Source organism: Eschscholzia californica, unplaced genomic scaffold (genome assembly GCF_041429995.1).
Source record: "Eschscholzia californica isolate CP2 unplaced genomic scaffold, dmEscCali1.0.p SCAF_4, whole genome shotgun sequence".
NCBI lineage: Eukaryota > Viridiplantae > Streptophyta > Magnoliopsida > Ranunculales > Papaveraceae > Eschscholzia > Eschscholzia californica.
Window position 1 is genome coordinate 11,611,074 of NW_028238461.1, and position 12,566 is coordinate 11,623,639.

Here is a 12,566-nt window from a genome sequence, read left to right on the forward strand (position 1 = left end):
AAAATTGTCAAACAATACTTAAGTACGAAAAAACAGGTTATCACTGATCAACAGTACTTGTTTGTCTCCCTAATTAATTCAAAATTGTGAAACATAACACACTTATTAACCTCCAAAATCAGAAGGCAATATCACTATTGAGTTGATGGGCAAAGATCTAGTTTCCTTTTTAGCTCTCTACTATAAGTACTAACTCCTATTATGTTTCTTTTCTATCCCTAACCCTAAGTACTCTTGACATCTTTCTCTTGTCAATCTATTTCTTTTTTTTTTTTTTGCCCCAACTTTTTAGCTAGGGTTCAATATTTATCAACACAAGAGCATATGTTATTGGAAGTGCAATTTCAATAACATTGATAGAAAAAAAAATTCAAATACAAATGCAAAAAAAGAAACTTACTGTTCCTATATTTGAAGTTATTAAGATACTTTCGTTGCTTGGATCCCAAGTTCTTGAGGATGATTCTGAGATGTCTAGAAGATTAAGGAAAAATGTCCATGAGTAGCATAGTTGCTTGAATAGCGTTGTCATCGATATAAAATATAGACAGGTTCAGATTCAAGTTGGCTATCAAGGTTGTCGCTAACAAATTATGTAATTTTACGCCAAAATGTAGTTTCCTCTCCTTTATGTAACTCTAATGTAATGTCAAAATATAGAAAGCACCACACTATCTTAAGACTTCGACACAAGTAGAGACATCAAAGTGAAACTTCCCATCTTCTCAAGACAGACGATAAGAAAAATAACACGTGGAAGTTATCAAATTTGTTGAGATTTGATCTACGGATTTTGTATATTACACTTATTGAAAACTGAAAATATTTATATAAAATTCACCACTAGCTTTATAATGTAGAGACAATATGATCTAGTCGACCGTCCGTATGTGGTGGTCGACCGTCGTATGTGACATGGAACGATAAAATTTCAGCCATTTTTCTCACTAGTGTGAAAAGAGACAAATCCCCATTACATTTTAGTCAAATTTCACCAAATTAACAATTTCAAGCATTCTATCACCTCTCTTGTAATATGCAAATCATCTTAATTACCAAAGAAATGAAATATGGACCAAGCATATGTCTGGAGTGATCAAGGGTTTTCTTACTCAAGCATCTGCAAAAAGTATGAAGATTTATTACATACAAAAGGTCAACCATAAAAGCTATCAATTATATTTATCACATAAAAGACAACCTTCCAACACATTCTTTATAGATTTGCAGGTTTCGTACTTCAGGGTTTCAACAACTTTTCATATTATCATAACCTTTTGGCATCTAAATTGATTATAAAACCCTAATTTCCTCATGAACTTCATCTTCCCCATACACTCAAACTGATATGAACCAACTGAAATACAACCCAAAGAAGATTCAAAGTGGTAATAGCAAATTGAAAGTAAGACTAAACCCATAACCACAAGTACTTGTAACAACAAGAATTTGAAACCAAACTTGATTGAAAATTTATAACATATTCTTCTTGGTACTAGTTCAAGACTAGGGTTTACAAAACCACATTACACAAAACAGGTAGTACACTTCATATAGTTAGTTAGAGAGAGAGAGAGAAACTATGGTAGCTAGCTATGAAGTTGTTAAGCAAGTTAGACCTAAGTAGTCCATTCAAGTACTAGTATTATGAAAATTGGCAGCAGCAAAGATGTCAAGTGATTCTGGGTATTGGATAAAACTCTCATAGAATCCACCATGAACACTTGGAATTTCATTAACAAATGGTTTCATCATAATCCTTTGAAGCTCTGAATTCAAACTACTACTACTACTAGTAGTATTCCTTTGAACTTCAAGGAGCTGTCTTTGATCAAAATACCCATTCTGATGATTATGATTATCAAAGTATAAGCTCTGGTAATAACCATCAATCTCACTAAACAAACTTTGATTGGTTAAAACTGGTGTATTCGATGTAGCCGAAAACTCTGGTGAGCTAACCCTAGTATTAACAGTAGAAGATGAAGGATTAATGGTAGAACTAGGTTTTGAAATGTACCCATGAATCACTTCTTCCAGATACCCAGAATCAGTGTTGGACCCAATTTGAAAGAAATCTATTTCATTAATTTGAGTACTTGATGATGAAGATTCATTATGAAAATTACCTTTTGGCACCCCAAGATCGTAACTTTCATTCATTGGAATATCAAATGAGGAAGATGATAAAGTACTAGATTTGGGTTTTGATGAATCAACAAAGCGATTCAATTCAGTAGTAAAACCAGTTGAGGCAGAAGAAAAATTAGGGTTTTGAAGAGTAGTACTATTGGAATAAGAAATGGGTTGTCCTTGAATTTCATGAGTAGAAACAGAGGAAGAACCAAGAAGTTCACGATAGAGAGAGATGTTTAATGGTGAAGTTAAATTTCTAGGGTTGGGGTTAACAAAATCACCAATAGGACTAGGTTTAGGGTTTAATGAAGTCCAATCAGAAAAGGGTAGGTGTAAATTAGTTGCAGAACCATGAAGAATCGACGGTGGAGATGGTTTAGGGTTATGATAAGACGGAGGAGGAAGAAGATGATCGTGAGGTGGTGAAGGTGGGTAAACAAAATTAGTTCGAGCTTTTGAACCACGCATGGAACGAGCGGCGCAGTCGTAAGCACAAGCAGCTTCTTCGGCGGTGTCAAAAGTACCCAACCACCGTCGTTCTTTAGATTGAGGGTCTCTTATCTCCGCCGCATAACGTCCCCAAGGACGGCGACGAACTCCTCTGTATCTTAAATTAGTGGCACTACCAGAGGCGGCGCCACCACCCACAGAACCACCACCACCACCACCTTTCAAATTACTAGTTCTTTTGGTTTTGCATCTTCTTTGGGTATCTGTTAATGGTGAATCTTTGGGTAGTTCAGGTTCGGATGGTGAGTACTGAACCAGACCGTTTAGCCGCCTCATAGCTTCTTCCATGAGGGTATTTCAATGAGTAGTTTTGCAAATGAAAGAATTTTTAGAGAGAGAAAGAGGGGGGAATTTGATATGGTTGTTGGAAGGGTCAGGTACCTGGAGAAATGAGATGGTTGAGTAGTGTGGTATTTATAGAGAGAGAAAGTGATTGATTTTATTCTTTGGTAGGCATGCAAACCCAAAATTCAAAATCAATTCTTTTTCCAACAGTTATGATCTATTGGCTCAACCATCTCTTTTCAATGGCTGAGATATAAATATTTTTTGGTTTCATTAATGGCCTTGATACTATGCCGGGACAGTCTGGCGGAGAAATTTCGGCTAAATCTGATCCGCGGCTACGTTACTCCGTTGGAATTCACTCCGGAGACTAGCCGAACATAGAAAGTTTCGTAATTAATCAGTTTAATGTTCGATTGTGTTAACATTATTCTTTGTTACTAGTGATATTATCTGGTTCGACATTTTAGAACTTTCGAGTTTCGAAACATATCAATAAGCGAAATCTATTATCAAGAAGCACTATATTTCGTCTTCATGCTGAGTGTGTGATTGTGATACAACAATTAAAAAAAATGAATTGATACAATCATATGCAAATTTTGGTCTTTTTAACACATAAATGAATAATATACCAATTAAAATTAGTCTACTCGATTTTACAGTAAAACCTCTCACTGACTTAAAAAGTGTTTTATCAAAAAAACGACTAAAATTTTAGTGTTTTCGGTAAGACATACTTGTATTTTCCTATTGCGGAGATTAGAGTTAAAACTATTTTAAGTGTCGACTATTTTTTTTTCTTATTGTATTTAAGAATTTATATAATGTAGTACTAGATTTATTTTAGTAATTACCAAAAACTTTAATTATCTTGATAAGAAATGATGGTTGGACAACTAGTGCAATACTGAGAGAAGTAATTGCAATAAACAATTTCCAAGAAGGAAGAAGGTAGATAGGAAGATGGATGAGTGTGTTTGTGGATTTTTGGTGTAGAGAAATGGGATTGATGTAAAGATTAATTGGTAGTAAAACGTTATTTACTTTATTTGGGGGGTGTGTTCTCTATTTGGACAATCTCAATCCAAACAAGTAATAAAGACTGAGATTTCTAGGGCAAAAACAGGAGTAATAGGGTTTTTATGGTTTTTTGGGGTGGAGGAAGTTGAAGAGAGATGGTCTCCTTGTGATTATAACTCTAGAATGATTACTCTGGCGGCGTTCAGAACTTGTTCCTCTTTCTTTGGCTCTTCTCCATCTCTCTCTCTCTCTCATCTTCTGGTCTAATTACTTCTTTGGCCAAAATGGTTTTTATTGGGTGTTCTAGAGGAATCTGTATTAATTGGGAATTATTGGAGTATTAGGTTTAGGGTTTGGAAACCAAGGTTTTCTTCGCATGGGTGACTTGTAAGATATTTTAGATTATCTTTTATTTCGTATTGTTTTCTTTTTTGGTGAAGGTTTTAGGGTTTTGTAAGATGTTTTATCAGCCTTGATGCTATGCTCTGCTCACCTAGTATCCCGGCTGAATTTCGGGTGACGTGGACAGACAAGATCTAGTGAGAGAAGATTTCGTCTGGCCACGTCACTGATTCGTGATTCAGCCGGGAGACTGGATATAGTGTCATTTTCTGTGTTTTATAGTCCATAGAATCGTCCTACCAAGACCAAGGGTAGGAACTACCTCTAAAATACAAGATTTTTTTACTCTTAACATGGTTTTTAGTCCAAAGATGATTGTTTGATCGAAAATTTCAATCGACGTCAGATTGAAATCTGTAAAGATCCTTAGAAAATATTTTATATATATATTCATATATCTATATATTATATATTATTGTGAAGATATTACATATTATTATGTTGCTGTAATTACTTAGATAATTATATTTTTTTATTTTAAGGAATTCTCATATATATATATATATATGAGCTATTGTATATTCAAAAAGAGTATGAATAAGAAATAAAAGAAAAGTTATTCATCACCATTTTCAACTTGGTACCAGAGCTATGAGTTCGTTCATAAGAAGAGGAGGAAAAGATTTATTTTTCTTCAATTAGTACAGCGGGAAACAAGAAGAAATCTTGTCTTACAATTTTATTTGAGCACTCTGAATTTTCCAGAGCAATAACAAGTCCTGAAATTGGGATTCAAAAGAAAGAGTTGGGTATTGGATTAGAAGTATTACGTCTACAACCTCCATTAAAAGTAGGGTATTTTCTTTCTCTCTCTAAGATTATTAAGCTCCTTTTTTTTTTTTTTTTTTTAACCTCTCTCATCTTGTGTAGAGGTTCTTTATTTACCCTCTTGTTCTGATTTACTATACAATTCAAATCTGAAGTGTTATAAAAAAAAAATGAGTGGAAAAGGTATTGACTCATCTGGAACAAAATCAGTTCCAATCATGGTGCATTCAGAAAGTATATTTAATGCAGGAATCATTCTTACTGAATCTAATTATGATATGTGGTCCCAATTAATGGAGATGCATCTCGCCGAAAGAGAAAAATTATCATTCATACGGGGAAAGACAAAGCCACCCTCAGAATCAGATGATGGCTATGAGAAATGGTATGCCGAAAATCAGAAAGTGAAGAGATGGTTATTAATGTCTATGACTCCTGAAATCATGAAACGCTACATACGCTTACCCACCGCCCAAGAAATATGGAGTGCATTATCAAGGGCCTTTTATGATGGAAGTGATGAACTCCAAGTATTTAGTCTGAATAAAAGAGCATTTGCTGCAAGACAAAGTGGGAAGTCTCTTTCTGAATACTACGGGGAGATAACTGAGATTTTTCGTGAATTAGATCATCGAGATAAGGTAGTTATGAAAGATCTCGATGACATTGAAGCATATCGAAAATCAACTGAACGACTACGAGTACACATCTTTCTTGCTGGGCTAGATGGTGATTTCGAACAAATTCAAGGAGAAATTCTACGTAAAGATCCAATTCCTGATTTAGAAGATTGTTATGCTTTAGTTCGACGAGAAGCAGTACGTCATGCTACTTTAAAAGGAGATTCTGACACATCAGCCATGGTAGCTCGTCAACGACAAAACTGGCAAGATAGATCCAAGGCTAAGATGAACACTACTGTTGATAAAACAAAATTAAAGTGTCATAACTGTAATAAAATTGGTCATACAAAAGACCGCTGTTTTGAACTTGTAGGATATCCAGAATGGTGGGAGCACACCCGCGATCAGAAGAAGAAGGATCACAAACAGGTCTCAACAGCAGCTGTTGCTAATATAAAGGATGATTTTGCTGAAAACGCTTCCGCTTTAGTGGCTGCTACAGAAAGTGATGGTAAGGTTATTTCTGCATCTGTTAAAGATAGTACATGGATAATTGATTCTGGTGCAACAAATCATATGACTTATGATTCTAGACAGGTGTCATTAGTTGGACAATCCTCACAAAAACTTGTTTCCACAGCTAACGGTAACACAACCCCAGTTACTGGGGAAGGGTCTTTAAATCTCACCGACACTTTACATTTAGATTCTGTCTTAGTTGTTCCATCATTAGATTATAATCTTTTGTCGGTCTCTCAAATAACTAAAGCTTTATCTTGTGTTGTAATTTTTTGGCCTGATTTTTATGTGTTTAAGGACATCCAAACCAGACAGACGATTGGTTGTGGTATTAAGCGCGGACAGTTATATTACTTAGACTTGCAGTCTAATGATTGCGACAAATTGCGGCAAGCCCTAGTAGCGCAAGGGTCTGAGGGGGAGAAGAATAAATCAGAAATTTGGTTATGGCATCGGCGTTTGGGACACACTTCTTTTGGTTATTTAAAAAATTTATTTCCGAGTTTATTTATGAAATTCGATGTTTCTAGTTTTCATTGTGAAGTATGTGAACTAGCAAAAAGTCACCGTACTTCGTTTCCATTGAGTTTGAATAAAAGTCCATCTCCTTTCATGGTTATATATTCTGATGTTTGGGGACCATCTAAAGTCTCAACTATGGGTGGATCACGTTGGTTTGTAACATTTATTGACGATTGCACAAGAATGACTTGGTTGTACTTGATGAAGTCGAAAGATGAAGTTGGCTTATTATTTCAAAAATTTCACAAGATGATCAAAACGCAGTATAACAGAACGATACAAGTCCTACATAGTGACAATGGTGGAGAATATAGAAGTAGTGATCTTCAGCGGTACTTGGAAACACATGGCATTGTTCAACGTACTACTTGTTCATACACACCGCAACAAAATGGAGTTGCGGAGCGAAAAAATTGACACTTATTAGAAGTAGTCCGAGCTTCATTAATAACAGCTCAGATGCCACTATCTTATTGGGGAGAAGCAATTACATCTGCTGCCTATTTAATAAATCGGACCCCTTCAAGCTCAATCGAATTTCAAACACCTCTTCAAGCCCTGTCGAATATTGTCGTTGCACCAACTGTCCCAAATCTACCCCCTCATATATTTGGTTGTGTGGCGTTTGTGCACCTACACAAGCATCAATGCAACAAGTTAACTCCCTGTGCTTTACGTTGTGTCTTTGTTGGATATGCTCTACACCAAAAAGGATACCGATGTTATCACCCTCCAACTCGACAAATGTTCGTTACGATGGATGTGGTGTTTCATGAAGACACAATGTATTTTTCATCTGTGTCTGAATGTGGGGGAGAATATCATCAAGAAATTCAGACTCTTGACTATGTTTCCCAAATCTCAAAGGAAGGTGAATCCGAACTCTATGAATTTGAGAATCGAGAAATGGGTGAATTGGATTCGAGTGGTAGAATTTCAGAACCTGGTAGTAATTTACATCCAGAAATTGAAGAAAGAAGAGCGGATGAGATAGAAAATATAAGTCAATCCCCATCAACAAGTGAACAATTTGGGCCTGAAAATACGTGTACTACAATACCAAACCAATCGTCGTCTGCGGAAGGTGTTCTTAATCTAGAGTCTGAACCACCAAAGAGACAACTACCATCTCGTCAAACCAGAGGTATTCCTAAACCCACATATGAACCTGGATTGTCTAGTAAAGTTAGGTATCCTATGAGTAATTATGTCTCTAATCATCGTCTGTCTGAATCAAACAAGTCATTTGTAAATCAATTATCTCTTGTAGCTATTCCTAACAGTGTGCAGGAAGCCTTAACGGATCCAAGATGGAAAGCAGCCATGAATGAAGAGTTAGAAGCATTGCAGAAAAACAAGACATGGGATCTAGTGGAATGTCCACCTGGAAAGAAGCCAGTAGGTTGTCGGTGGGTCTATACTGTGAAATATAAAGCAGATGGCAGTGTTGAACGCTTTAAGGCTAGACTAGTAGCAAAAGGGTATACTCAAACTTATGGGATTGACTACACAGAGACATTTGCTCCTGTAGCTAAGATCAATACAGTTCGAGTACTATTATCTTTAGCTGTTAATCTGGATTGGCCACTACAACAGTTCGATGTAAAAAATGCTTTTTTGCATGGTGAGTTGACGGAAGAAATATATATGGAACTTCCATCAGGATGCATGCCATTAGAAAAACAAAGTCATAAGGTGTGCAAACTAAGGAAGTCGTTATATGGGTTGAAGCAGTCCCCAAGAGCATGGTTTGGGAGGTTCACAAAGTCCATGAAGTCTTTTGGCTACCACCAAAGTAATTCAGATCATACTTTGTTCCTAAAAAGGAAACATGATAAAATTACAGCACTCATTGTATATGTGGATGACATGGTTGTTACAGGAAATGATCCTGAAGAACAAAAAGCTTTGAAGAATTATTTGTCTAGTGAATTTGAAATGAAAGATCTAGGCCCCTTGAAATACTTTCTTGGAATTGAAGTTTCCCGATCAAGTAAAGGGATCTTTCTATCTCAAAGAAAGTATGCCTTAGATCTTTTGCAGGAAACTGGAATGTCAGGTTGTCAGCCTATTGATACACCACTAGAAGAAGGATTGAAGTTGTGTGCCCAACCCAATCAAATACCAGTCGATAAAGGGAGATATCAAAGACTGGTCGGAAGACTGATGTACTTAGCTCATACAAGGCCCGATCTGGCATATGCATTAAGTGTGGTGAGTCAATACATGCATAATCCAGGTGAACAACATATGAATGCGGTAATGCACATTTTAAGGTATTTAAAAGGTGCCCCTGGTAAGGGAATTTTGTTCACAAAAAATGCTGGTAACCGAGATATAGAAGTATACACTGATGTTGATTGGGTTGGTGCTGTCGATGATAGAAGATCTACATCTGGTTACTTTACTTTTGTAGGTGGTAACCTTGTAACATGGAGAAGTAAGAAACAAAATGTTGTCGCTCGCTCAAGCGCAGAAGCTGAATTTAGAAGTTTGGCACTAGGACTTTGTGAGGCATTGTGGTTACGACTTCTCTTACAAGATTTGGGTTATCATTCTAGCCAACCGATAAATCTATTTTGTGACAACAAAGCAGCAAGTGACATTGCACACAATCCTGTGCAACATGATCGTACAAAACATGTCGAGGTGGATAGATTTTTTATTAAGGAGAAGTTAGATGAAAAAATTGTGGAGTTACATAAAATAAAATCAGAGGATCAGTTGGCAGACATCCTCACCAAAGCAGTCTCCTATAAAATATTCTCATCATTTTTAAACAAGTTGGGCATGAGTGATATCTATGCACCAACTTGAGGGGGAGTGTAAAGATCCTTAGAGAATATTTTATATATATATATATTCATATATCTATATATTATATATTATTGTGAAGATATTACATATTATTATGTTGCTGTAATTACTTAGATAATTATATTTTTTATTTTAAGGAATTCTCATATATATATATATATGAGCTATTGTATATTCAAAAAGAGTATGAATAAGAAATAAAAGAAAAGTTATTCATCACCATTTTCAACTAATCGGCCATGAATACTAGAAGCTTGAGTAAATTTAAAATGAATATTAACCACGAGATTAAGCCAGTGAATTCGTTTCTGGTTATCTTTTACCTTGATTGTTCAGACACAATTATCACAACAAATTCATTTGTGTAGTTGGGACTACGTTAACATTGTTATATTATGCATTTGATCAATGTAGTTTAAAAATTAACACGTAATATCATTACTATAGATCGCGTATTATTTCAGCAAAAAAGAAAAAAATAGGTATTATTTAGTCTTTACACAAGTTATTATATTCTCTACCGATGAGATATAATATAAAACATGTCTTAAGATTTTAACTTATAGTAGATGGTGTCCATACTAAATACAAATTTGGTACTAAAATCAAATGAAATGTCATTCTATAAAGATTAAATAATTCACTAAATCCAAAGTAATTAGAAGAATATAGAACAAAATGACCTAGAAATGAAATAAGTCTTACAAGACCTGTTGAGATCCCCATCAGTCTTTTGAAAATGTCCATTTCATCTCATATAACCCATGCTGATGGTGTCATGAGATATATAAAAATGTATGTACCCACTGAACGAAAAATGAAATAAATCGACCATTGGGGCAAATAGGTAAGTACAGTCGTGGCAAAACTTTCTCTTCACCGTGATGTAAACAGAATCAGATCGTCCACCCAAATTTCAACATAATTTTTACAACAGAATGTGATCCTTGTCAACGAAATAACCATCAAATCATGTATTCGGTGAAGAACGAAATAACCATTGAATTGTGTATTGGGTGAGGGACGAATAACAAATTTATCCAACATAATTCACATTTGGATAGTAGAGTTTCCATAAACCAGGCGGAGCGTAAGAGCATTTCCAATGCAAGACTCAATCTTAAAATCTTAAGTGCCAACTAGGACTTAAGAGTTTTTTTTAGATAAAACCTCTCCAATGCAAAGCTCGATTGAGATCTTAAGATGATGTGGAAGCATTAAGTTTTAAGATGCCTCAACTAGAAACTCTATTTTTGAGATATCTTTTGAGAGTCTTAAGTGTCTTAGTCATCAAATTTAATTTTTGGACCAATAGAAAACCTTTCTTTCTCAACTACTTTTTTCTATTAAATGTATGTGTGACATGTGTATCTATTAGAGTTTTTTAGAGTGTTGCATTGGAGAAGGACTTGAATTAGAGACACTCAAGTTAGCCACATAAGAAAGAGAATCTCAATTGGGACTCAACACATAATCCAAATAAATTTTTTTTTGAGTTTTGCATTGGAGATGCTCTAATGTGGTTATAATAGGTTGGTCCACCAACATCCTTTTTTTGTTGAAACAATCCACTCGCATTTGGATTCTCTATTCGTGAAGGAGAATACATTCATTTTTTGTGAGACACCACATTCGAAATCAGATCCTAGCTAAATATTAGCTGATCCAGTATTTCTCTAATTTCGAAAGACTTAGACTTATATAAATCAAGAGCACGACGTGTCGTTGGATTTGTCTTTTCAAACTCTTGAATTTATACCTCAAGTTTGTCCAAATCTGATTCCGTCTAAATGATTTATTATTACTGTGGTATGAGAAGAGGCTAACAACAAAACGTATTTTAGAGTCACTCTCGCGTCTAAGGCATAAGGCAAGCATTACTTCCTTACACGAAGTCTTTCGTGTGTTAAGGATAGATTCTTGAAAATGACAAGGTTCTTTGCGCGAGGGCGCTTTAGTGGCTTATTTTTTTTTTTTTGAATTGTTCAGCGTGTACCTCGAACAAATACCAATTAGAACCTAACAAACAATAATATGAGAATGTTTAATAGCATTCGTACTCTTAGGTGTTAAACTGGAAGGTACGGTTTACCAGGGTGTTCCTTGTCTTAAGGAAAGAGACGACTCAACTCGATTTTCTCCCTCTCTCATCTTCTTCATTTTACGGTTACATCTGTTATTATTTTTTTATTGTTACCAAAGCCGGACTTAAAAGTTTGTATTTCAAACAAAAATACAGAAACAATTTAAAAGTCTTGATCTCAAATAAAAAGAAATTTGGATTTAACTCAAAATGTCTTATTTCAATACACCAAAGGATACAACCACCGATTTGAATCCTAGTTGGTTGAGTAAAATAAACATCTCTCCACCCCATTCGACTATTTATGCCAAAAGAGAGACGTAGCTGGTCTAACTTGAACCAGGTACATCATAAGGAGTTTACATTTCATGGATTTTATGTCTGTCTTAAGTACAGTTGTAATAGTCTCACATCACTTACAAAATCGTCTAGAATCTACGTCATATAGGTATGTATGTCATCAAGTTTAATAAAAAAAACCTTCAAAAAAAAACAGTTCAATAAAAAAAAATAAACATGGACTGTTTTTAAGTGAGTCCTAGAGACTTCATCTGAAATAAGGGAAAATGAGAGATTGAGTCAATATATTTTACATAATTATCAAAAAAACACTTAACATTTTCAAATAACTAAAATGTGTCATAATATTATATATAATTGTCACTTCTGTTTAAAATAATATGACTAATTATTCTTAAGGTCATTTTGAAAACAATTATTCCAGAAATACCCCCGTGTCCATTCTTTCACTTATCTCTGTACATTTACTTCCTCTCTCTAGGATACCATGGCCTTCATCTTCTTCATCTTCTTCTCCATCAAGGTATGTACAGTGTTCGTTTTGATCTTCGACGTTGGCATGGTTGAATTCGTATTTC

At 35.1% G+C, this 12,566-nt stretch overlaps 2 protein-coding genes across 2 annotated transcripts; one reads left to right on the forward strand and one right to left on the reverse strand.

The window, feature by feature from the left end:
• Positions 1–1,632: 1,632 nt before the first annotated feature.
• Positions 1,633–2,934, reverse strand: LOC147542696 (uncharacterized). Its single transcript, XM_086635329.1, has one exon. It carries the CDS (start codon positions 2,932–2,934, stop codon positions 1,633–1,635), a length of 1,302 nt encoding a protein of 433 aa, XP_086491455.1.
• A 2,483-nt stretch (positions 2,935–5,417) lies between these two features.
• LOC147542697 (uncharacterized) lies at positions 5,418–6,601 on the forward strand. The gene is made up of 2 exons (XM_086636978.1): positions 5,418–6,258; positions 6,564–6,601. Exons 1-2 carry the CDS (start codon positions 5,418–5,420, stop codon positions 6,599–6,601), a joined length of 879 nt encoding a protein of 292 aa, XP_086493104.1.
• The last annotated feature ends 5,965 nt before the right edge of the window (positions 6,602–12,566 follow it).